General features: G+C 39.7%; 1 protein-coding gene and 1 non-coding gene across 11 annotated transcripts in view; one reads left to right on the top strand and one right to left on the bottom strand.

The window, feature by feature from the left end:
• SAP130 (Sin3A associated protein 130) overlaps positions 1 to 27,211 on the top strand; it is an 85,023-nt gene that overhangs the window by 28,536 nt on the left and 29,276 nt on the right. For 6 of the 10 annotated variants that reach the window (XM_035008291.1, XM_035008290.1, XM_035008289.1 and 3 more), the window contains 5 exons: positions 2,070 to 2,211; positions 5,327 to 5,448; positions 11,291 to 11,593; positions 12,275 to 12,452; positions 19,967 to 20,071. In XM_035008291.1, coding sequence (XP_034864182.1) covers positions 2,070 to 2,211; positions 5,327 to 5,448; positions 11,291 to 11,593; positions 12,275 to 12,452; positions 19,967 to 20,071 — 850 coding nt within the window. The remainder of the gene's footprint in view (positions 1 to 2,069; positions 2,212 to 5,326; positions 5,449 to 11,290; positions 11,594 to 12,274; positions 12,453 to 19,966; positions 20,072 to 27,211) is intronic. The other 4 variants (XM_035008297.1, XM_035008293.1, XM_035008288.1 and 1 more) reach the window with 3 other exon arrangements.
• LOC118012749 lies at positions 27,051 to 27,202 on the bottom strand. Its single transcript, XR_004679811.1, has one exon. It is a non-coding gene; the product is annotated as a small nucleolar RNA SNORA62/SNORA6 family (small nucleolar RNA).

The following is a 27,211-nucleotide window of genomic DNA, read 5'->3' as shown; positions in this document are numbered from 1 at the left end:
TGGAGAGTCTCACTATAGCTAGAGAGAAAATTAGACCTATAAAGGAGGACAGTGTACCCTATAGGGGCTCTCTGGTTTCATCTTGAATCACCTCTGTAAAGAATTATTTAGAGATTAGTTCTTATTTATGTCACTGTGTCTTGCTGGGAGATTACACTGTGGAAGTAAACTCAGAGTACCAGGAGACAGAAGTATGTGCATTCATTTGGCTAAGACTATCAACTTTTTACCAGTCTTAAGTTACAGTATTATATTCCATATCTCCCAGCTCTTTTATCTTTGATTTTTAACCATTTGCTAAATTCTAGGTGTGAAAATCATTTGACAGAAGTGTCCAAACAGATTTAACATCCGCCACTAAATGTGATAGATTTTATCTAAGTTCCATCAGGCTTATGCACTGGTTTTCTCTTCTTCTTTCATAGTAAGCCAAGTATTTCTTTGTTACGTCACTATAGGATCCCGGTACAAACGTACCTCAGTTGAGAAAGAATACCTGATATTAACCCTAGAGCACTGATTTTCAAGTGGGGATTTAGTGGATATATTAAAATCACCTAAGCAGCTTTTTCCAGGTGACACTTGATTTCTCCAAGTGAGGTTAAATATTGAGTTCAACCATTTTTTAGTCGGGGAAAAAGCCTGATTAACCATAAGCATAGAGTTTTTGCCTTTAATGAATGCTCATTTCCATTAGAATACCGTCTTTATTTTCTCCATGCTCTGGCCCACATATGACAGTGGTGTCAGAATTCTAAAAAGCAGAATCAGATGATCACAGCATTCAGAAAACAGGGATCATCTTTGGAGGTGGCATTATGTTCAACTTAACAATTTTTGCATTATGTTTTTCCTTAAGTCTTTTTTTTTGATAATTGACAATGTGTGGCTTTTTTAATTAGAAAAAAGTACAGATATAAATTCATGGGCGTGTGTATGGTTTATCAACAAGTAGTTAGCCACTTTGCCAATTGACAGCTGCATTCCTATTGGGAGCATTCTTTTCTCCTACCTTTTATTGGGCACAGTGAAAAAATAAGGCTTAGTTGCTTCCCACTCGGCTCCCCCTCTACTTAGTACTGACGGAAAATGTTTCATGGCAGCTTCTCTCTGCCAAGTCACCATCAGTGGTCGAATTGGGCATCCCAGCTATCATCCTGCAGAAACTTCTCCAGCTGCCTCCCTCACGAAATAGCTGGGAATCATGGTGGGCTTGTGCTGCTTACCTTTGGTGTTCAGTGCACTGCACTTTGGGTAATGTGGTGGTGTCATCCTAGTCTCCAGTGTTTATGTGCCTGTCACTGGTGTAACTGGGATCTTACACAGATGGTAGCTGTCCTTCTATATATCTAATGTAGGTTGCAGCTTTTCTTTCCAAATACTCCCTCCTAGAGTTAGCAGAGAGGTCTGTAAGAACACTAAAGTATGTACCAGTTCAGCTGTACCTTCTAAACAAAACTTGATTGCAAATGCTAAAGGAGAGCAAACTTTGAACCTCAGATTAGATTTGAAAACTCTATTGTCATTTTGATTTTGCTATAAAGTATTGTGCAAAATCACAAGACATTCAAAGGATCTTGGAAATAAAGTGATTATTTAAAGAAGGCCTTCCCAGATGAGGAAACTGAGACTTGGAGATTAAAATGATTGATTCATTACTAATTAGCTATGGATGCTGCAGTAGAAGCTAAGGTCTTTGCCATGTTGGTATTCAAAATTTTGTTGATTTTTTTTATTGTTGTTAAAATTTTTTCTCCTTCTAAAAAAGGTCTCCAGGAAGACAGGTCAGGGAGAAAGGGCCTGATTGCTGGTATTTTTGTTAAAGTATTGATGGTGAACCCTGCTTTGGCAAATAACAGTACGAACATATGAATGTATCAGTAGATTATTGGCTTGAAATAATTCAGTTGAATCTTATGTACTGATCTTTCTTTTTTTATTTTGATTAAAACTAAAGATCCAGGCTTCTTAATACTATTTGCGTTCTTAAGATTGTTGCTGGCCAAAAATGTTTTGGCATGCCAATAAAAGCATATGAGAGGTAATATGATTGGATTTTGCATTTGTAGCTAAGGTGGTGCCTCAGCAGATCACACACACTTCTCCTCGGATCCAGCCTGATTACCCTGCAGAGAGGAGTAGCCTGATTCCCATTTCAGGTCATCGGGCCTCTCCAAATCCTGTGGCCATGGAAACCCGAAGTGATAATAGGTAGGAGGGAATGTGCCAGTTACACTGCCCCGTTGTGTCATTAATTGTTTTGATTTTTCAATAACACAAAATGTCCGAGAAATATAGTATATATAGTTACTCTTATTTTCAGATTTCCTCCTGAAAATAATACCGTGTATAATTTATTTTTCATTTTATGAAAATGTGCTATGTTTATTTAGCCATTCTTTTTTTGATGGATGTTCTCCTGGTATCTACTTTTTCATTTGGTGTGTTTCTGTGTTTGATTTATTTTGAGCTGGTTTGAGAGTGTGGTTGCAGCGTCATGACCCTTTATCCCTAAGTACTTTCATTTTCATCCCGAAAGAACAAAGACCTTCTCGTAACCACAGTGCAGTTATCCAAAATGATTCTTTAGCCTTCCGTTCCCTTTCATACAGTGACATTTTTGAAGAGTATAGCTAGGCCAGTTGTTTTTGTAGAATACTCTTCAGCTTAGGCTTGTTAGATTGTTTCCTCAAAGTCAGATTCAGGTTATGCATTTTTAGAGCAAATACCACTTAGGTGATGCAATCTTCTCACAGTTACTACATCAGAGAGCTCATGCCGCCCCTATGTCTCATTGTTAGCCCTGTCAGCACTAATTACCTAGTAAAGGTGATGTTTGCCAGATTTTTCTATAAAGGTATATTTTTTTCCTTTTTTTTTAAATTTTAAAGATTTTATTTGAGAGAGAGAATGAGCAGGGGGAAGGGGAAGAGGGAGAATGAGAAGCAGGCTCCCCACTGAACAGGGAGCCCAATGTGGGGCTCGATCCCAGGACCCTGGAATCATGACCCGAGCCAAAGGCAGACGCTTAACTGACTGAGCCACCCAGGTGCCCCTATTTTTCTCCTTTGTAAACCACTAATCTGTGTGAAAATACTTGGAGCCTATAAATACCCTGTTCGTCAATAAACTTTCACTCAGTGGCATTAGCATCTGTTGAGGATTCTTGGCTGTATCAGTTGATGGTTGCAGTATGATGGTTGCAAGATAATGACTTTTTCTACCATTTCTTCCACGTTTATCAGTTGACATGTTTATGTAAATAAATTTTACCTATCCCCATTTATTTTGTTGTATATTTTATTTTTTTAAATGAGCATGGACTCATGGATTTAGTTTATTCATTATTATAATTCATGATTGTCTTCTGTTTTGATGCTCAGATCGTCTCTGGAAGCTTTTTCAGACCAGTTCCTGTGGGTTTTCCATGTCCCATACAGTCTACCCCTTCCTTACTTCCCACCACAACAAAATATTCCAGGTTTCTCCTGAATATTGTTTGAGCCCTGGAAGCTACCATTTCTCCAGGGAGCCCTGGTTCTTTTTCATCATTTAGAAACCAGAACATTAGCTCTGTTTATTGCTACTTGATTGTCATTTCTTCCAGGCTCTTTTAGCTGACAGAAATAGGAAGCATGTGATGTCATAAAAACTCTTCAGGGGCGCAGGGTTGGCTCAGTCAGTGAAGCGTCTGACTGTTGGTTTCATCTCAGGGTTGTGGGATTGAGCCCCTGCCGATCAAACTACATGCTGAGTGGGGTGCCTGCTTGAGATTCTCTTCCTCTCCCTTTGCCCCTACCCCAGTTCGCGCTCTCACTCTTTTGTAAAGTAAATCTTTAAAAAAACAACAACTCTTTAGTACATGCTGATCCTTCTAGTTCAACCCCATTACCTCCCCCATTCCATATTTGTATCTCTTCTCTCCCAGTGAGAATCTGGTACAGTGCATATGAAGTAGTTTCAGAGTTGGATCATTTTTAAATGTTCTTGTTTGAGGGCGCCTGGGTGGCTCACTTGGTTAAGCGACTGCCTTCGGCTCAGGTCATGATCCTGGAGTCCCGGGATCGAGTGCCGCATCGGGCTCCCTGCTCGGCGGGGAGCCTGCTTCTCCCTCTGACCCTCCCCCCTCTCATGTGCTCTCTCTCTCATTCTCTCTGTCTCAAATAAATAAATAAATAAATGTTCTTGTTTGAGTATTATGGTGTGTAGGAATGCTTATGGGTTTTAATATATTGGTCTTTCTGTCCATTCACCTTGCTGAACACACCTGTTAGCCCTAAAAGTTTGTAGATTCTCTTGGATTTCCTATGTAGGTTTTTATTTTGTCTACAAATAGGACAGTTTTTTGAAGGATGAGGGATTTTTTTCATTTCCATTTTTCATACCTGTGTTTCTCTTGTTACCTGGAGCTTCCAATATGATGTTGAATAGAGGAGAGATAGTGAACAGTCTTATCTTATTCCTGACCTAAATGGGAATTCTTGGGAAATTTCAGAATAGATTTTGGTAGATGCTGTTTTCAGATTGAGGAACAAAGATTTTTTCCATTCCTCTTTTTCAGTTATTTATATCATGAGTAAGTATTGAATGCTATAAAAATTTGGAGGGGGAAGTAATTTTTTTTTAATCCTAATATAGCTAACCTATAGTATTATGTCTCTATTAAATATTTTTGTATATCTTTTGTGATATTTTAAATGATTGTTCTCTTAATTTTTTAAAGAATCTAAAACATTCATAGAAATTTTGATATTGAATCATTCTTCCTGTGGTAAACCTTATTTGATCATAATATATTTTGTTTTATACAGTATTTAATTCCATTTTATTTAGTAATTTTTGTGTTGATGCAGAGAATGAGATTTGTTTATAATCTTTTCTCCTATTCTCCCTATCTAGTTTTGGTGTCAAGGCTGTGTTAAGTTTGGTCTTGTTTCTTCTTTTTTTGGTTTCTGAATCAGTTTGTATAAGTTTGGGATTACCTATTTTACTTGTATTTGATAAGATTTGCCAGTGTAAACTTAAAGTCTTTCAAGTGGAATTGAGCAGAGAAAACCTTTGATTACTGAGGTTTTTTACATTGGTTTTAGTAATTGTTACTACATATTTTTATGTTTATGGATGTATTGATAGTACCCATTTATTTTTACAAATATTACTCTCTCTAGGTGTGTGTCCTTTGATCTAACAGTTTATTTGGGACACAATTGGGGAAATGTTGGTATAGCATATAAGGGTATGAAGACGATCTGGGGGATAGGATCATTTGAAAGTGAAGAAGAAAGTAGACCCATTTTGGTTCATATTATCTGTCTTCTATCTGTAGACCGTCTGTTCCTGTTCAGTTCCAGTACTTTTTGCCAACATACCCACCTTCTGCATATCCACTGGCTGCACACACATACACCCCAATCACCAGCTCCGTGTCCACCATCCGACAGTATCCAGGTATGAGCCTTGCTGTTAAGAGGACTTTTAACATTCCAGTTTTTGCAAGCAATGAGATCAGAATTGACCAGTGAGTATTTGTAGTGTGGATTTAATTATTCCACCTTCAAACTTCAGGTTCACATAAGGCTAAAATCTGAAGCTTTAAGGTTTTAGATCACATCTCTGTGATCTATAAAAAGGTTGCTACTTATTAGTATATTTGTATGATTTTATCCCACCCTGAAAATAATTATGTTAACAATTTGTTATACCTTAAAATGGCAGTACAGTTAAAATGGTAAAATCCATACTTTTATGGGGCTTCTGTTGTTTTGTGGATATCTGTTGTGTTTTTAGTATTAGTCCAGTTATGCTCAACACTTACCATCCTGACTTGTAAATAATGTTCTTTTTGCCAATCCAGAAAAAAAAATCCTTAATCCTCAGGGTTTGTGTTTTCTTTTCCTATGAGACCCTCAGCTCACTTGAGGCAAAAGAGAGCCAAATTGTCCAGACTTTGGGCGTTGCCCTTCTGTGCGAAACGGGACTGCAGCCAGGGCTCCGTGGAGCCATTGAGCACTTGAAAGGGGACCTGACGCAAATGAATAACTGATTTTTTTTTTGTTTTACTTAATTAAAATAAGAGAAATTTTTAGTATGTTTGGAACAACTTAGTGATATGCAACTACTGTTTCAAAATTGTAGATTATATTGAGTCAAAATACAAATAAAATATTTCTGATAAAAATTTATCTGATAAAAACTGAACTCAGTATCTGATTTGAAACATGTTTTATTAGTAAAATATACCCTGAATTTTGAAAATAACAGTATGGAAAAGAGAATGTAAAGTATCTTACTATTCATTTTTATAATGATTGTATTTTGAAATTTTAATGTTTAGGATATATTGGGTTAAACAAAGTATATCATTAAAATTAATTTGGCATGCTTTTTACTTTATTTTTTTTATTTTTTTATTTTTTTAAAGATTTTATTTATTTATTTGACAGAGAGAGAGACAGTGAGGAGGGAACACAAGCAGGGGGAGTGGGAGAGGGAGAAGCAGGCTTCCTGCGTAGCAGGGAGCCTGATGTGGGGCTCGATCCCAGGACCCTGGGTCATGACCTGAGCCGAAGGCAGACGCTTAACAACTGAGCCACCCAGGCGCCCCGCTTTTTACTTTATTAATATGGCTACTGGAAAATTTACAATTGCATGTATGACTTATATTTCCATTGGACAGTGTTGGTCTAAAATGTCCAAATTCTAAGGTATTTAAATAGCTTTGGAAACAGGTTCCTCAATCACTGCATTGGGTTTTTTTTTCCCATAAAACTTTCCCCAAGGTTTATGTATTCTTTTTTTTTTTTTTTTTTTTGAAGATTTATTTACTTACTTGAGAGAGAGCACGCAAGGGGTAGGGGCGGTGGGGAGAGAGAGAGTCTCAAGCAGACTCCGCACTGAGCATGGAGCCAGACACGGGGTTTCTCACAACCCTGAGATCATGACCTGAGCCGAAACCAAGAGTCAGATGCCTAACCAACTATGCGACCCGGGCGCCCCTCTCCAAGGTTTATTTTAATGTGGGGAAGTAGCTGATGAATTGTTCTGAGTTTTTTGTCCTGTTTTGCTGTACATCAAAGTAATAACATCTTTTTAAAGGAAACTTATAACTGTTCTTTATTAACAATCCTATGAAGATAAAACCATGTTTAATTATGGTCAGAAGTAGAGGATGCAAAAAGTATGGTAGAACCATGTTGACAATTAAGTAAATTTCGTGTGTTTGTTACACTAATTGCTGAAAATTCTTAAGTCTCTTAGTAACAGCACTTCCTTCAGGTTCCTTCATCTACCTACGCCAGTTGATACTTCTATAACAATGCAGTCATGTTGCCTTTCTGGGGTAGGTAACTCATGACCAATATGTATTTCTCTCAATACTATCCAACTGAAAAGGACCTTCAGAGGCTCTCTTGAGCTAGAACAATCTATGCAGACACTATCATTTTAGATAAACATTTATTTGTAAAAATGCATTGTAAGAGCACTGTCAGAGTATTGGGGATCCTGCCAACCATCTGTTTCTCTACATTATTATTTTTCCAAGTGTCTTCTTTCACCACTGCAGTAGTCCTGATGGATAGAAACACAGAAAAATGAATAGTCCAGTTAACAGCAATTTATTTCTTCCAATACCAATACTGTCCCTTTTTGGTGCAGATGACGGGTAATGTGTTATTTCTCAGACATGCATGGATGGACACAACTGAAGGAATGATTTATTAATCAGCTTACAATGTCCTGTTTTCAAGTGGCTCCTTTTAAATGATATTAAAGCAGATGTTTTCAAATCAGGAAGAGGACAGGAAAATTTGTATATAATGGGCCAAATGTGAGATTACTGTAATACATAGTTTATGATAGATTAGACCAATTGTTCATGGGCTCTGGTTACTTATAAAGATGGAATCTTGTTGGTTCATTAGGTATTAGATACAGATATAAACATGTAATTATGAATATATATACGTAATTTTTATAGTTCGCAAGTAATTGATCCCTCTCAGATTGCTCCTGAAATTTCACTTGCTCCAGAGATGTTTTCCACTTCATTTATTTATTCATGCATTTTTTTTTTTAAGATTTTATTTATTTGAAAGAGAGAGAGCACGAGCAGGGGGAAGGGCAGAGGGAGAGGCAGACTCAGACTCTCTGCTGAGAGCCGACACACAATGTGAGGCTCGATCCCAGGACCCTGGGATCATGACCTGAGCCCAAGGCAGATGCTTAACGACTGAGCCACCCAGGTGCCCTCATTCATGCATTTATTAATTTCATATTTATTGAAACTCTGTTATTGTATGTAAGGTCCTATGTTAGGCTCTATTTGTTTTTTGTTTTGTTTTGTTTTTTGGGGTTTTTTTAAAGATTTTATTTATTTGACAGAGATAGAGCAGCAGGCAGAGGGAGAGGGAGAAGCAGGCTCTCCGCCAAGCAGGGAGCTGGACATGGGGCTCGATCCCAGGACCCCTGGGATCATGACCTGAGCCAAAGGCAGCCACTTAACCGACTGAGCCACCCAGGCGCCCCGTTAGGCTCTATTTGTAAAGTTGACTCTTTTTTTTTTTTTTTAAAGATGTTATTTATTTATTTGAGAGAGAGAATGAGACAGAGAGCATGAGAGGGGGGAGGGTCAGAGGGAGAAGCAGACTCCCCGCCAAGCGGGGAGCCCGACGCAGGACTCGATCCCGGGACTCCAGGATCATGAACCGAGCCGAAGGCAGTCGCTTAATCAACTGAGCCACCCAGGCGCCCCTGTAAAGTTGACTCTTAAAACAGTTCACTTTGAACAAACTTAGAGCCTCATAGGGAGATAAGACATGAAGAGCTCTTACTAGAGAGAAAGTGCCACGTTCCAATAAAAGAAACTTGAACAAAGTCAGCCTACTTCTGAGCTAAAAGAGGTTATTTCTACTTGAGAGGGTAGGATTGGAGGTCAGGAGTGATTTCCTAAAGGAAATGACATTTGGAAAGCCTCTTAGAATGCCCAGGACAGAAACACAGGGCGGCATTGGGGGAAAGCACTTTTCTCTGTGTGAATAAAGTATTAACACAGAATATGCGCTCAGAACAGAGTGGTTTGGTTTTGACAGGAATGTAGTGTGAGTGAGGATGCAGCACATGGAATGAGATTGGATCTTGAGAGGTTTGGGGTGGTGACTAGACTGCATGTTCAGTCAGGTGCCCACAACTGTTACTGAACAGAAACAAAGGTTCGTCCACTTCTCAGGAAGAAGCTAATAGCTTTGTCGGGTTGATTCTTTTTTTTCTTTTTCTCTTTCTTTTACAAGGGAAGAATTGCAGTGTAGCAGTAACTATGAATTTACATGTACTAATATTTTGCTGTATTTTTCTCATTGATAATAATAATTTACCTTTTTAAACCACTATATGGTTTATAAAACTTAAATTACATCATTGTTTCCCCTTTTTTTAATTGAGATATCATTAACATGACATATTAGTTTTAGGTGGACAACGTAATGATTCGGTATTTGTGTATATCATGAAATGATCACCATAATAAGTCTAGTTAACATCCGTCACCACAGATAAGTTACAAATTGTTTTATCTTCTGATGAAAACTTAGAGATTTGTCTTCTTAGCCTTTGAGATATCCAGTATAGTATTATTAACCATGGTCACCATGCTGTACAGTACATCCCCAAGTCTTGTTTATTTTATAACTGACAGTGTGTACCTTTGACCCCCTTCACCCATGTCTCACATCCCCCATTCCCTATTTCTGGCAACCACCAGTCTGTTCTTTGTATCTATGAACTTGGTTTGTTTATGTTTGTTTTTAAATTCTACATATAAGTGAGATCATATGGGTTTTTTTCTGTCCTTGTCTGGCTTATTTCACTTAGCATAATACCCTCAGGGTCCATCCATGTTGTCGCAGGTGGCAAGATTTAATTCTTTTTTAAGGCTAAGTAATACTCTCCCGTGTGTGTGTGTGTTTGTGTGTGTGTGTATAGAGATAAATGTCACATTTTCTCTATCCCTTTATCCATCAGTGGACCCTTAGGGTTGTTTCCATATCTTTGTTATTGTAAATAACATTTCAGTGCATATGGGGTGCGTATATCTTTTTCTGGATTGTTTGGATGACTGAGAAGAAACATGATTTGTATTCTTCTTTCCACAAATAGAAATTCCTTCTCTTTTGCTTCCTGGGAATGCTGCTGTTTTCAGTTTTGTTGTTGTTAGTTTTTTTTACTATACACAGCAAAAAAGGAAACTTGCTTGTTCTCTCTCTTTAGCGCATATATGGAATTTAAAATTCGTAACTACTGTATATCAAAAATGCCTGTGATGGTGGTTCCATCAATTAGAGCAAAGATTCTTGACCTGGGAGCCATGGATGGATCTCAGAAGTTTTATTTTAATTATTTAGGACAGTTGCCTGGCTCACATTTGGAATTTAATAGATGATTTCCTTTTTCTTGTTTTAATGCTTTTCTAGTAATCTGCAGCAAGATCATATCACACTGATAGGAAGTGAGGGAAAAAACTCCCAATATATATAGAGCTTTATGTAGTGCTTTGTTTAAAAAAAAAAAAAAAGGTTTTACGGGGCTCCTGGGTGGCGTAGTCTGTTCGGCATCAAACTCTTGGTTTCGGCTCAGGTCATGATCTTGGGGTTGTGGAATAAAGCCCCACATCAGGCTCTGTGCTCTGCACAGAGTCTGCTTGAGATTCTTTCTCCCTCTCCCTCTGCCCCTCCCACTTGTGCTCATGCGCTCACTCTCTTAGATAAATAAGTAAATATTTATTATTATTTTTTTAAGATTTTATTTATTGATTTGACAGAGAGACAGCGAGAGAAGGAACACAAGCAGGGGCAGAGGGAGAAGCAGGCTTCCTGCTGAGCAGGGAGCCTGATGTGGGGCTCAATCCTAGGACCCTGGGATCATGACCTGAGCTGAAGGCAGACGTTTAATGACTGAGCCACCCAGGCACCCCAATAAGTAAATCTTAAAAAAAAAAAAAAACAAAACTGGGGTGCCTGGGTGGCTCAGTCAGCTGAGCATCCAACTCTTGATTCCAGCTCAGGTCATGATCTTAGGGTCGTGGGATCAGGCCCTATGTCGGACTCCTAGCTGGGTGTGGAGTCTGCTTGGGATTCTCTCTTTCCCTCTCAAAAAAAAAAAAAACCACCCATAAAAACTGAGGGTTTAGGTCTTTTACAGTGGAATATTCTCTTTTCGTTTTAGTGTTTTTCTCTTTACGTGGACTATGTCTAATCAGAGCTAACATTCTTGTAGTCACTTTCTGCATCATTTTCAGTTTCTGCTCAGGCTCCAAATTCTGCCATCACAGCTCAAACTGGCGTTGGGGTGGCTTCCACAGTCCACCTAAACCCCATGCAGTTGATGACCGTGGATACTTCTCATGCTCGACATATCCAAGGGATCCAGCCAGCACCCATCAGTACACAGGGGATACAGCCAGCCCCCATTGGGACTCCAGGAATACAGCCAGCACCAATGGGCACACAGGGAATCCACTCAGCAACCCCAGTCAGCACACAGGGACTTCAGCCTGCACCAATGGGTACTCAGCAGCCTCAGCCTGAAGGAAAGACTTCAGGTAATTTGAGTTTTTTGCATTGAAGTTGGTGTAGAGGATAGAGATATACTAGGTTTAAATCCTGGTTCTGTCACTTACAGGCTTAGTGGTCTTGAGTAATTTCTCTTAGTTTCTTCTTTTAACATGAGTTGCATAGAATTTATCTGTCAGAGTCATTGTAAACATTAAAAATTATGTACATCAACAGCCTAATGTGCATTTGCATGTGGTAAGAAGCACTCTGTAAAGTTGAGAGAGCAAATTCACCTTTATTATAGTGTTCTGATTCTGTTTAAGATTTTCTTCCGACTTGTATGTAAAGCTGTAAAATTAATGTATCATATTTAGGGATTGTTGGTATCATTTTTAGGGATTGAGAGGCAATGGTATTTCACAAAAATTGTAGGAGATTATTTCTTGAAGTATGCTACACACTTTATGTTATGTGATTTATTAGTAGTTATGATTATACAGCAAAGAAAAATGTGCATCAGTAGGCTCAGTAACCTCTTCCACTTTGCCATCTGCTTTGAGACAGATGAACATTGTGCTCATTCCTTACTTTCTTGAAATTGGACAGTCAGAGCATGGGTACTCTAATTCTGGAGGTCTAATTGTTTTTTGTCTTACGTGATATTTTAGTAATGTTTCTTTTGTTTCATTTTCTTCGTTGTTCTCTCCTGCCCCCTCCCTGTCCTCCAGCAGTGGTGTTGGCAGACGGAGCCACAATTGTGGCCAACCCTATTAGCAATCCATTCAGCGCTGCTCCCGCAGCAACAACAGTGGTGCAGACCCACAGCCAGAGTGCTGGCACCAACGCTCCAGCCCAGGGCTCATCCCCCCGGCCAAGTATCCTCCGGAAGAAACCTGCCACGGATGGGTAGGTAGACCCAGTAGTGCCACACGACACATCTAATTCTGGATATAATTAGTAGAAACAGTAGGCGCTCATCCAGTGCTGGTAGCAGACTTTAAGCTCTCATCTTCTGTAGCATTTTTTAATCTTTCAAAATAACTTGACCACAGGCTCATTCGGTAGAGCCTTGGCAAGCAAAGACTCTAGGACAGTAAGAATCCATGAGTCGTGGCGGGGGGGTCAGTTTTAGAAGCAGCCGTTGCATACTGTTTTAGGAGTTCTCTCTAGTTTATGGGAGTTTAATTCTAGACTCTCTGAGTAGCTTCTAATAGACCCTTCAGGCTTGTTTGGGTAGGCACATTAATGTGTACTATGTATTTTTTTTCCTTATTGGCCAGCATGAATTGTTGCTCAGGGCAAATAATATCCCGGGTGTATTAAGTAAGGGTCATATTTAGTAGCACAAGTGTACTGTGTCGTCATAGGACCTCTGAGTTGGTGTGGGTCATGGGCAGGAAGGTATGTGCTGTGCCCTGAAACTTCACTTGAAAACTTGGGAGGTGGAAGATGGGCAGTCACACTTCAGCGAGCAGCATTTCTTTGGCTCCACTGAGCTCATGTGCTTCAACAGCAGAAGATCATAAAGGTTAAAGCATAGCGAGAACATAAGCTGCTGGGCCCGTACGGGGTTTCCAGATGTGTAGGACTTTGCCTCAATCAGAGCCTCTTTTAAAGATAAGTCAGTCTGTGGTAAAGGAACCTTATCAATGAAAATGCAAGACAAAGCTCATGCTTAACATGGCAGGCTGAACACACACTTCTAAATTTCTTTTCCCCTCAAAACCCTATAGAACTTTTAGCAAAGAGGCTTTTTAAAAAGATGTAAACACACAAGGATGGGGAGAATAGGAGAAGACAACAGCAACCAAACTTTGAAGCTGGAAAGCAGGTAGGTGAGTGATCACTCACTTAACTGTGAGAAAGCTGAATTTTAAGTCTGTAGAAGCATGCTCATTTAAATTGCTGAAGCTTCAGAAGGAACAGGAACAGGAAGAACAAGGGGTGGAAGGAAGCTGGGCTGAAATGTGTTTGAGAAGGTTAGAGCCCTGCATCCCCTTCGCTACCCACAGTTTGTCGTACACTGCTCCTCCCAACCCCAGCATGTACCCAGAGGGCTAAATTCTGCAGCTGGTCCACTGGGATCAGTCAGCATAAAGGGGGCCAGGAGTATTTTACCAGACACAGATTTGCGGAGTGCTGAGACAACCAGTCCACTTCTCCCTTTTAGCTGGCAGGACCCTGGCAGTTGAATGCTGTAGACAAAAAGTGAGATGAGGACTCCACTTTCTTTCAAGGATCATCCAGCCCAGGAGGAAAGATGCAAAGATACCAACACTAGGGATTTCGTAAGGTCAGGAACCAGATCACCCTACAGTGAAACTTAAAGTAGGCAATGTCTGGGGCGCCTGGGTGGCTCAGTCAGTTAAGCATCCGACTCTTGATTTTGGCTAAGGCCATGATCTCAGGGTTGTGAGATTGAACCCTGCATCAGGTTCCATGCTGGGTGTGGAGTCTTACTCTCTCCCCTTCCCCCTCTGCCCCTCCCCCGCTCCTCTCTCTCTTTTTCACTGCCACTCTTAAAAAAAAAATAGGCAAGTTCTTCAAGTTCAGAGGTTCTAACCAGCGTTAGTCCCCCAGTCCTCATCATGAACACGCAACCAGGGATAACCAGGTATCTGAGGGGCCTTCTAACAGTGCAAGATACAAACCATGAGACGTACTGAAAAACGCAGCCTGGAAGATACAGAAGCTAAGCAATGAGAGTAAAACTAAAAACAAAAAGCAAAAGCAAATAAAGACCAAAACTGTGAATGCTGTCTTCAAAGGACAAAAAAAGATGTATCCATGAAACAGGAAGGCAGCACTACGCAAAAGGAACATTTGGAGGACAAAAGAGTGTGTCCTGAAATTTAAACTACAGGAGTAGAAATCGAACTCAGTAGAAGAGTAGGAAAATACAGTTGAGGAAATCTTTCAAAAGTAGAGTTAAAAAGAACAAAAAGATAAACAGAAAAGACAAGAAAATTAAAAGAATCAGTTCAGGAGGGCCCACCTGCAAGTAAAGGAGTTTCAGCAAGAGATCAGAGAAAAGGAAGGAGGTGACTTAAAAATAATTAATAGAAAATTTCCAAACCTGAAGGGGATGAGTTTCCTGATTTAAAGAACTGCGAAATGCCCAGCACAATAGACGCTGTGGACACAGATAAATCGACACCAAGATAAACGTCTTGAAATTTCACAACCCTGGAGGTAAAAAGATCTTCCCCCTTCTCCTACACTTCATCACCTCCCTACAACCCTTCTGCTGTGCCCCTGTAACTGACTGTCATCATCAGAATTTCCTGTATCCTTCTTCTTTGAGTGTACCTGCTTTCCCTTTTTTTTTTTTTTTTTTTTTTTGGTGATACATAATGTATTTAGGTGATACATAGTTCTTTTAATGTATTTATACACATTTTCTAGAAAAATGGAATATTACACGTGATTTTACAGTTTTTTTCTTCATACAAAGTAGACATCTTTTCATATCACTACCATAGATCTGCATTATTCTTTTTAAAGAATGCATAATATTTAAATACAAAGGTAGACCATCATATGTGTACGTAATCACTGCCTTACTGATAAACCATTTGGATAGTTTTCCATTTTTCACTCTTACACACGTTGCTGAGATGGACATTATCCTCCAATGGTCCTTGTGGACTCGTGGTAGCTTTTAGGATAATTTCAAGAAGAGGGAACTCTGGATCAAGGGGTGTGTGCATTTTTAGTTTTGACAGATACTGCTGAAGTGCTGTATCCAAAACAAACCATGAATTAACACCCCCATCACATGTACAAGTTCCTGCATTTCCCTCAACCCCAGTCCTGGTTGTGATTTCTCTCTGTAGTCTGCATTGCTATAGGAACACATTCACATTTCTTCTTCCGGGAAGAGCCTTGTAGAGAATCTGCCTATTTGCCACTGGATGGTGCTCATTTTTGTGTGGACTTGGAGGGCTTGAAGTCACCGAGGTAGAGTCTGGCTGCTGCCTCCTCCGTGGGGCACACTGCTCTCATTTGCCACAGACTCTAACCCCTGTGTGCCTGCCTTCTTTAACTAGAATCTGGTTCTCCCATGGGGTCTTGGCTCCCGCACTCTCTCCAAAGTAGTGGCTGTCTTTCCTCCCCATCCTTCTGTCACTGGGCCTGGTGGTGGGGTTGATGTCTTCTTTGTGCCTCACTGCCACTTTCATGCCATTTCTCTTGGAAAGCACTCAGTCTATATTCAGATTTCATAAAATTTGCAGTTGAAAAAGTACTTTCACATATCCAAGTTATTCCAGGCACACTGCAACGTTTTTTAATAACTGAATCAGATAACAGTTTTAAATTCAAATTATTTAAATGAACTACCATTAAAAATTTTGCTCCTAGTCCACCAGTCAAGTGCTTTGTAGCCCCATAGGGCTAGAGGCTACCTTGTTGGTCAGGGCAGCTCAAGAGGCTTGATCAGATTCCAGTTGATTTGCGCATATGTTTGTACATCCTTCAGAAGGTCCATAACGTCTGGCGCTTATTCTGTCCAAAATGATTTCCCAGCTCTCTGGCTTCTCAGTTGCTTAAATGCTTCCCTGTCCTCCCCCCTCTATCGGCAGCACACACCCATAAGCGCAAGCTTTCCCTGACCTCTTCTGTCCTCCATTGTCCCACAGCCTACCTCTGTCTTCCTACCTCACGGGCAGTGGTATTGCAACGGACCCACTCGGGGGGAACCTTCGATCCATTGATGCTACCACCTTTGCGTTATTCCTCACTGCTTTTCATGGCCTTTCTCTGTTCTTCCTGACTTAGTTTCTGTGGTCCATTACAATCACTTCCTTGCATACAGCCCCCACTTCCTTGCCCCCCCCCCTTCACTTTGTCAGAAATAGTCAAATCCAACTTTCCACTGAATTTGTGCAGCAGACTGTGGTGGGATAAACAACCTTGTTGACTGACCTTGCTTAACCTCACAAACCTCCACTAGGATCTCACAGAGGACCAACACAGAATGCTTCCTAAGCCTCTCTCCTGGATAGCTTTTAACCTCTGCTCCTCTCAAAACTTCCACACTTCCTCATCTGTGTTCGCCACCAGCTAATGAATTTTTGTTCCCTATTTTTTGAGAAAAATGGAACTTCCATCAACTCTAGCTCTCACATCTCCTTACCTGCCAGCATCTGTATCCCGTGCTCTACTCATCTCATCTGTTCCTATGGATGGACTCTCGGTGCTTCGCTGACCTCAGCCTTTCTAACCTGCTGAGAACAGTGCTGTAGTGCTTCTCCCTCTCTCCTACTTAATCAGCGTTTTCTCGCTAGTGTATCATTCACATAGCAGGTATAAACATGCTGTTATTTCTTCCATCTTAAAACTCTTCTGTTAAGGGGCGCCTGGGTGGCTCAGTTGGTTAAGCGACTGCCTTCGGCTCAGGTCATGATCCTGGAGTCCCGCATCGGGCTCCCTGCTCGGCAGGGAGTCTGCTTCTCCCTCTGACCCTCCTCCCTCTCATGCTCTCTGTCTCTCATTTTCTCTCTCTCAAATAAATAAATTAAATCTTTAAAAAAAAAAAAAAAACTCTTCTGTTAAATCACCTTGCTCCACTACCTACCCCATTTTTTTGCTCCTATTTTCAAAGAAAATAAAGGAGTTACATGTTTTTGCTAACTCCAGTTTTTCTTCCAGTTTCTTTCTCTCTCAGCATTTTCAAAGATATGGAAAACTGCAAAGGTAATGCATGTTTGGTATAATTAGCACAAGTGAACACAGCATGCAACCGTTATCTACGTCAAGAGAAAGAACATTACCAACACCTTCTCCCAAAGGCAGCTAACCAGTTTTTTTGACCCTGTCGATTTGCTTTTCCTCTTTTTGAACTTCTGCTGAATCATATATTACACGTTTTTGTGTGAGTCCACCTTCCCTCCCTTGATTTGATGTAATGCACCCACTTTATTGCATGTGATTTTAATTTTTTTATTGCTATATGAAACACTATTGTATAAGGATAGCATAGTTTATCCATAGATCTTTGGGTTGTTTCCAGTTTGGGGCCATAATGTTATTCTGAATGTTTTCGTGTATGACCTTTAATACATAGGTAAATGCATACCTAGGAGGGGATTTGCTGAGTTGTAGGCTATACATATGTTCAGCTCTGGTAGACACTGGCAACAGTGTTTCCAGTGTTCATACCCTTGTACACTCTAAGTAGCAGGTGGGGATCATCATTGCATTCATAATCACTAACACTTGTTATTGACATTCTTTAAGTTTGGTTATTCTGTGGCTGTGTAGTGGTGTATCTCATTAGGTTTATTTTCTTTGTTTTCTGGGGGGTTAGTGGAGTTGGTCTTATTTTTTACTTTTTATTATGGAAAACTTGAAACAATAAAATTTTGAACATATGAATACCCATCATTCAATTTCATTTATCAGTTTATCAGCTCATGGCCAGTTTTGTTTAATCTACATGCCTACCCACCCCCTTCTCCATATTATTTTGAAGCAAATTCCAGAAAGCACATCATTTCATTTGTATATATTTCAGTATGTGAGTATGTGTCTATTGAGGTACTCACTAAAAAATATAATAACCTTGTAATATCAAATATCTAGTCATTGTTCAAATTTCCAGTGGCCTCAAATGTCACAAAATTTTTGTTGATTTGAATCAGTATTCTGATAAGGTGCCCACATTGTGATCAGTTGATATGTCTCCTAAGACTCTTCTGTAGGTTTCCTTCATCTCTTTTTTTCCTTGAGATTTATTTGTTGAAGAAACTTGGTCTTTTGTCCTGTAGACTTTTCCCTCTCCCTCCCTGGATTTTTTTCAACTGCATCCACATTGTATTAGTTTCCTAGAGCTGCCATAACAGATTACCACAAATCTGGTGCCATAAAACAACAAATTTATTCTCACAGAGGTGCCTGGCTGACTTAGTCGGCAGAGCGTATGACTCTTGATCTCGGGATTGTGACTCTGCCGAGCCCCATGTTGGGTATAGAAATTGCTTAAAGATAAAATCTTTAAAAAAAAAAAATTTATTCTCAGTTCTGATGGCTTGAAGTTCTGAAATCAAGATGTCAACAGAGTTGGTTCCTTCTGAATGCACCCAGCGAGAATCCATTCCATGCCTCTTTCCTAGCATCCAGTGGCTCTTGACAGACCTTTGGCTTGTGGACACATCACTCCAATCTCTGCTTCCATATTCACATGTTCTTCTGTGTCTCTGTGTCTCAAATCTCCCTCTCCTTTCTGTGATAAGGATACCAGTCATTGGATTTAAGGCCTACCAAAGCTAGAAGGATCTTACTTTGAGATCTCTAACTTAAGTTACTTTCACAAAGACCCTATTTTTTTTTACATTCACAGATACAGGGATTAGGACTTGTATATCTTTTTAGGGACCACAATTCAGCCCACTACCCCTGTAGTGAAGTTTTGCTGTTCTTGTCTCCTCCACACATTTTTTTAAGTTGTTACTTGAATCTAAAGCTTGATTAGATTCGTATATCTTTTTTTTTTTTTTTGGGCAAGAGCACTTTATAAATTAAAATGATGTTTGGTGGTCACCCTTTTTGAGATGCTAGCAGACTTGATGATTACTATCTAGATCCATTAATTAGGCTTTGCAAAATGGTATATTCTGATTCTAGCCATTTTCTCTCAACCCACTCTTGTCTAGCATTTGCTCCCACCACTCTGCCAAAACTAAACATGTCACGATTACTCACCGCTTCCACATTGCTGAGCCCAGTGGTTCTCAGTCTGAGCTGTATGTGGCCTCTACTGCATGGCACAGTTGACACTAACTAACTTGATCAACTTTTCTCATTTGACTTCCAGGAACTGCCTCAGGTCAATATAAATACATAGACATAGGGGCGCCTGGGTGGCTCAGTCGTTGAGCATCTGGCTTCGGCTCAGGTCATGATCCCAGGGTCCTGGGATCAAGCCCCACATCGGGCTCCCTGCTCAGCAGGAAGCCTGCTTCTCCCTCTCCCACTCCCCCTGCTTGTGTTCCCTCTCTCTCTGTCTCTTTCTCTGTCAAATAAATAAAATCTTTAAATACATACATACATATATAGACATAATAATAATCATGAACACGTAATATGGATTTCAGGTTTGATAATGAGTAGAAAGGAGATGTGGCATACTAGAAGCATCAGCTAAAAGAGTCATAGCGGTTGCTTCCTGGAGAGAGATGGGCAGGAAATGGGGAGGGCTGGGGTGGGGACCTGCTGTATTTTGTTAAAAGCTTTTTAGTGCGATTTGGCATTTTCAGTAATGTATCTATATTACTTTGATAAAATTTGAAATCCACTTAAAAAATGGCTTAGCCAATGTAGTGCTTTTATTTTGCCATAGGTATGCCTAGCAACTGTGTACTTCCTATCCTTTAATGCCCTCGGACTGTTGTTTTCTGGGTTTGTCTGGTCTCTTTCAGAATGGCAGTTCGGAAAACCCTCATTCCTCCTCAGCCTCCTGAAGTGGCTAGCCCTCGAGTGGAGAGCTCTATGCGAAGTACGTCCGGGTCACCTAGGCCTGCAGGGTGAGCACATAAATGTTATCACTCTTGCTTCCAACTGCACGTTATTGGGGAGGAAAAAGCCTAACACATGTGACAAATCTTAGATAATTTGCCTATGTGCATCTTTTTACATCCACTTTCTAGCTGTGTGACCTGGACATTGCTCAGCCTCTCTGATTATTATTTATGAAATAGCCATACTTATAATATCTGCTTCATAGAATTCTTATGTATTTAAATGAAATGATGCATTTAAAGAGGACAGAGCCTGCCTCACAATAATCCCCAGTTATTATTGCTATCAAAAGTGGCATCATGGGGCACCTTGCTGGCTCAGTTGGTCGGTTAAGTGACCGACTCTTGGTTTCGGCTCAAGTCATGACCTCAGAGTCGTGAGATCGAGCCCTGCATTGGACTCTGCACTGAGCACGGAGTCTCCTTGAGATTCTTTCCCCCTCTCCTCCTCCCCCTGCTCATGCTCTCTCTCTCAAATAAAATCTTTAAAAAAAAAAAATGGCATCATGACAGTAGGTAATATATGTTGTTTTCTTTATTCTTTTTAATTCCACAATAATATTATTTTGGGAAAGAGAGAGACAATATAAAAATAAAGTGTAAAGTGAAAATCTTTATCCTGTTCTCTATCCACCTTGCCAGTCTCCCTAGCCAGAATCATATTGATTGGTAACAGTTTTGTTAAGTATCTTTCCACACGTCTTTCTCTATGTAGATTGTCTTAAAAACAGGATCTTGCTGATTAGATTGTTCTACATCTTGCAGTTTTTACTTATATCGGTAATAGCTTGCCATGGTGTGATGTATTTATCAACTCCAAGATAAAACTTCATTCAAGGAAAAATTACGATTGCCCTGTGTGGGCTAGGTAATGTTTTAGAATCTGGGAATATAGGAGAGTGACTAAGACGAAGTGTCCATTCTCCTTAAGCTTATTTTCTAGTAGATGTAGAGAAATCAATATGTGAAGAAAAAGAAGGCAGTGTGAAAGGAATGTAAGGCAATAGGAGGAAGAGATGATGCTGTCTAGAAAGCCTTCTCTGAGCAGAGGTTTAAGAGCACAAAGGAACAGCCACATGCTTCCTGACGTCCAACTGCATCGGGCTGAGGAAAGAGCAGGGACCAAGAATTTGATGTAGGAGGACATGCAGTCGTTACTTTGCACATTAGTGCAGAAAAGTAAAAATAACCATGCAAGGGGAAGCTGTGAAAAATATTAATTTTAGGGGGTGGGGGTTGTGCTTATTCTCTGACCTTTAAAACATTATGAAAATACTCAAAACTCTCTTATCGTCAGTTACCATATATAGAGAAGTGAAAAAAGTAGTAAAATTAATATTTATTTGGTACACTGTAATTTAAACATGAGAAACACTGAGAAAGTTTTATTTCTTTCTAAAAACTAATCAAGAGGAGTTGGAACAGTGCTCGCTGCCTTCACATTGTATAACTCAGTGATGAAAAGCACAGTAGTCCTTCCATGCATTGGTGAATTGTCATGCTCCTTTCTAAGTTTGGATCTGCTTCTGACATTTTATCCTTTGTCTTTTCAATGGTGGCAAATTGTCTCCAAGAGTTCCTTTAATGTGAAACTTTTTGCCAGCATCACTTCTAAGGACATCTTCATCCTTTTCATCAAAACCCTCTGCCCTAACTAATGCGTGGAATCCGGGTGCACATTTCACGCAGCATCTTTTTGTTGTTGTTATGTTAATCACCATACATTACATCATTCCAAGTGGAAACTTAATTGCATTTTCAATCTGAAGGAATCTGCTCTGTTCGAAAAATGTTTCTATCCAAGCTGAAAATAATACACTAAAACTAAGTGTCACAGTGCATATTTTGCTTGATTCAGGCTTTTTGGATAAAAATAATGTGACCATTCTTCCAGATGTTTTGTCTATATGGTAGGTAACATCTCACTGTTTTCATTTTTGATTGGTTACCAGCATAGAAAGAATATGCTGGGTTGTGCGAACAAGTCTTTATAATTCTAGGTAAAATATTTGGACCTATTAAACAAAAGTTAAGGAAAAGAAAAACATCTCTGAAAGTAGGTAGGTCTACATAACCTGTTTATCCAGACAGTCTTTTTTTTTTTTTTTTCAAATTTTTTTATTGTGTGAATTACCATACATTACATCATTAGTTTTTGATGTAGCGTTCCATGATTCATTGTTTGCATATAACACCCAGTGCTCCATTCAGTACGTGCCCACTTTAATACCCATCACCAGGCTAACCCATCCCCCTAACCCCCTCCCCTCAAGAACCCTCAGTTTGTTTCTCAGAGTCCATAGTCTCTCATGGTTCGTCTCCCCCTCCGATTTACCCCCTTTCATTTTTCCTTTCCTGCTATCTTCTTTTTTTTTTTTTTTGAACATACAATGTATTATTTGTTTCAAAGGTACAGATCTGTGATTCAACAGTCTCACACAATTCACAGCACTCACCATAGCACATACCCTCCCCAATGTCTATCACCCAGCCACCCCATCCCTCCCACCCCCCACCACTCCAGCAATCCTCAGTTTGTTTCCTGAGATTAAGAATTCCTCATATCGGGCGCCTGGGTGGCTCAGTTGGTTAAGCGACTGCCTTCGGCTCAGGTCATGATCCTGAAGTCCCGGGATCGAGTCCCGCATCGGGCTCCCTGCTCGGCGGGGAGTCTGCTTCTCCCTCTGACCCTCCTCCCTCTCATGCTCTCTGTCTCTCATTCTCTCTCTCTCAAATAAATAAATTAAAAAAAAAAAAAAAAAACAATTATTTAAAAAAAAAAAAAAAAGAATTCCTCATATCAGTGAGGTCATATGATACATGTCTTTTTCTGATTGACTTACTTCGCTCAGCATAATACCTTCCAGTTCCATCCACGTCATTGCAAATGGCAAGATTTCATTCCTTTTGATGGCTGCATAATATTCCATTGTATATCTATACCACATCTTCTTTATCCATTCATCTGTCGATGGACATCTTGGCTCTTTCCAAAGTTTGGCTATTGTGGACATTGCTGCTGTAAACATTGGGGTACACGTACCCCTTTCACGCAGCATCTTTTAACTGTGCTAGTAGCTTCACCAGATAGCTTAACATTCATTTATCAAAGTTAATTTATTAACTTTTGAAATAAACCAGTCTTTATTGGCCAGAAAAGGATTTGTTGTTGTTGTTTTTCATTCTCCTTGTAAGTGGCCATTTCCTTTCAGTGTGGCAGCTAGCTTTAACACTTTGGCCTGAATGACTGGGATTCATTCATTCATTCAATAGTCATCAATCCAAAGGAGAAGTAAATACATTTCACCATAGTGGCTTTCTGTTCCTAGTGCAGTCTCAACTAAAAGATGATATGAGATGACTTTACCATCTTTTTAAATATTCATTGGATTCTCTCTACATGGTCCATTCCATATCTTCACACAAGCCTAGGGCTCATCCTGTCTTTGCTGTTGCTTGTTCCAAGTCTTTTAATTACATCCAATTTTACTTCCAGAATTACTGTTTTTTCCTGCATTCTCATTTTTGTTGGCCAGTTCTCACTCTTTCATCCATTATTGTAAAATTTCACCTGGGTTTATCAGTTGAGAAACAAGAGACAGTACAGCTCCACAGTTTGCCGTCTGCATAAACTGAATAACAGATATGCATTGACCACTCACGGACATACTTCAAAGGAAATGATGTGATTGGTCATAGATCATGATGCATAGCTGTTAGTTACATAGTGATTTGTGGACTGAGAAGCTAGCAGCAAAGTTTGCATAAAGTTGCATAAAGTTTATGTAACTACTCAGTTAATATACAGTGGTAACTGAAATTTGAACAGAGTTGGTGGGGGACTAGTGTAATACAGTTATACACTATAGTAGAATTCACACATATCAGGATCTACAAAGTCAGGACTGCCTATATGTTAGGAACACACAAGGAAGGAACAGCAAGAGAAACCAACCTAGAACAAGGGGAGAGTTGCACAACATGGTGCAGAGCTATAACTGAGGGCCAGATGATGTAGGGCTTTGTGGGCCATCCAGAATCCTTTGGATTTTATTCTGGGTGAGACTGAATGCTGTCAGAGGGTTCAGCCATAGGAGTGACATGATTTGACTTATTTTTAAAAGGATTACTCTGGCTACCATGCTAGGAATAAACTGCAAGAAAGCAAAAGTGGAAGCAGGGAGACCAAGTGAGAGATGATGGAACCTTAGACTATCGTAGAGGCTTGGACCAGAATGGAGGTAGTAAAAGTCATAAAAAGAGTTCAGATTCTGGATATGTATTGAAGGTACAGCTGACAGAATTTTCTGACAGAAGGGAAGGAAGCCAGTGATAGCTGAGAGGTTTTGCATGAGCAACTGTAGATAGAAATTATCCTTTCTGAAGTAAGGAAGCCTATGGGAATAACAAGGGGAAAAAAAATCTAAGAGTTTAGTTTTAAATATTTTACTTTTGGGATCTCCAATCATGGTCTCATCTCCATTCTCTCTTGCAAATGCTGTGGAGACCCCAGGCTTCCGCACTTGCCAGGCTATAATGGGGCACCTCAATCTTCTCTCTACCATCTCACCACTGAAGTGGTGTCGAAAGAGGCCAAGCAGGGAACCTGGACTTCAGTCCCCCACTTGGCAGTAAGGAGGCAATGCTTTCTCTTCCTTAACTGGGTCGTCTGTGAGGAGAACTGCTAAAACATTAGGCTATAAATAAATTCCAGGGTCTTCTAAGACCATAAATGTTCAGGTCCAAACAGAAAACCACTTATCTAATCAAGAGTCAGGAAAATCACAACTTGAATAGGAGATGAATAATGAAGGTATTATCAGATAATACAGCCAAGTGGAGATGTCAAGTGTATAGCTGCCTAAAAAATTCCAGAGTAGGTCCATTTCTAGAATTGAAGATAGAAGTCTGTTATGCTGGGGATTAAGTTTTGGGAATTACAAGCAGATATATGTTTTTTTAACACCATGAGAGTGGAAGAAAGTCCACTGATAGTATAAATAGTAGAAGTGGTACAAAGACCATGCCTTAGGATATGTCATTTTAGGAGATCAGGAAAATGAAAAACTAGAAAAGGAGACTGTATTCCTATACTATGTGATGTTCCCAGATGTGTTGGTGCCATAATTAGTCCTCCATTAGTGAACACTTAAGGCATTTCCATTTATCACTATAATAAGTAATGCAGTGGATCTTTTTATCATTGAGCCCCTTTGCAAACATTTCTCTGGAATATGTTTCTGGAAGTAGCGTTACTGGGTCAAATTACATGTAGAGTTTAAATTCTGATATCCAATCACTGTACCTGTTTATATCCTCATGAAATGTGTTCCCAATTTCTCCACATTGTTGCCAACATTAGATAATAAATTTTACAAATTTAATACATTACCTTTCATTGCTAAGTGTTGTTTTTTGTTTTGTTTTGTTTTTAAGTAGTACTAGAGTTACTTTTAAGGTGCTAGGAAAAAACAGGGTTCCTGAAGGTGAGGAGCACTCTGTGAAGTACAAAAGTATATTCCTTGTAAGCAGCAATATGTGCAGAAACGTGGGTGAGGAGGGGCTATTTGCAGAGTCTTCCCTGGACTGGGTATGGTTCCAAGGTAGGTTGTGGAGGTAGGGCCTTGCACAGGCAGGCACCCAGCTGGCCTTACTTGCAGTTGGCAGTCTGTTTCTGTGGCACCTGAAAGAAGAGAGCATTTGGACTGTGATAAATAACTAGCTGAAATCAGAGCAGTCTCCCCACACTCCCACGCCCAAGTGAAAGGAATCTCATGTAAATTGCTGTTTTTAGGAATAGCCCAACTCATTCACTGATGAGTAATAAAAGGATATTCATGGGAAGACAACTAAAATTAAAAAATAGAAAAAGAGCAACAAAATATACTCAATTGTTCAGTAAGAACACTTACCAGAAAAGCAGGACAGATGAAACTTATTTTAAAAATCTGACTGTGAATTCAAATTACTTAATGAAGTCAGCACCACCTCAGTGAAGGAAAACACACAAAGATGAAATGCAAACTCCCAAGACTAAATGACAAAACATAAAGGGGTGACACGTGAAGGGACAGAACTCATTAAAGACCTAGAAGAGACCACAAAATGAAGGTAAAATTAAAATAGAAAACAGTGTAGACATAGAGGATAGAAATGAAAAAAGTGAGCAAAATTTTAAAAAGAAGCAAAAACCATGTAGAACATACTATGATACAAGTAAGATCTAACATACACATGTCAGCATCTCAGAAACCAATATGTGATTTAAAATTGAGGACACATTAATATTATCATTAATGTATTTTTAAGTGGTACACAAAATTTGGTGTATAATTACTGGCAGCTTAGATTCAGTGAAATACTGAAGTCGAGTGGTGGTGTTTGGAGATAGTAGGGTGGTGGTAAAGGGAGGGCGGGAGACTTCTCAGTACATCTTTTGAAACATGAATATATTACTAATTCAAAGCCAAAAGAATAAGGAAAATTAAAATATTATAAAACAGAAGATAGATTTAGGAAGTAAATACAAAAACTGTTCAAATAAATTTAAAAATTGAATTTTAAAAGAAGTCACATAATACTAGAAGGCTATTATGTATGCTTAGGTGTTTTCTGTCAGTCACTAATTCATCCTCATACTCCCCACCAAACTTAAAGAAATCCTCCAAATACAGGCAGATCTGTCAGATCTCTCGGTTCCATTTTTTTCTTGATTATATCCCTCCCTCCTTGAAGCCTTGCTTCTACCTACTCCAGTCTGCACTGGTTACTCTCTAGACTTGGTGCCCAGCTATTATCCCTGGTGTTTCCTTTGTCCATCATTCTCTGAATTCCCTTCAACTCATCCCTGGTGCCTGTATACTTCCTTTTCCTTGGTTTACTCTCTGATTTGTTAGAGCATGTCTTTTGTGGCAGAGAAGGAGTACATAAGATGTCAGGGTTTTTTTGCATATCAGATAATGGCTTTATTCTGCCCTCGCTCTTTACTTGTAGCAAGAATTACTATCAAACTCCACTCATTGAGCCAGAGACCCTTGCGGTGTTAGTGAAAGACTTGCCCCTCAGGTAGCACACTACCTACACTTGTGAGTTCATCGATCAGTGGCCTCAACTCCAACCTCAACTCCACTGTGGAGTGCATTCACT

The sequence above is a fragment of the Mirounga leonina genome, unplaced genomic scaffold (assembly GCF_011800145.1).
Source record: "Mirounga leonina isolate KUSES-001 unplaced genomic scaffold, KU_Mleo_1.0 Mir_151, whole genome shotgun sequence".
Lineage (NCBI taxonomy): Eukaryota > Metazoa > Chordata > Mammalia > Carnivora > Phocidae > Mirounga > Mirounga leonina.
This window is presented reverse-complemented; position numbering and strand designations above follow the sequence as displayed.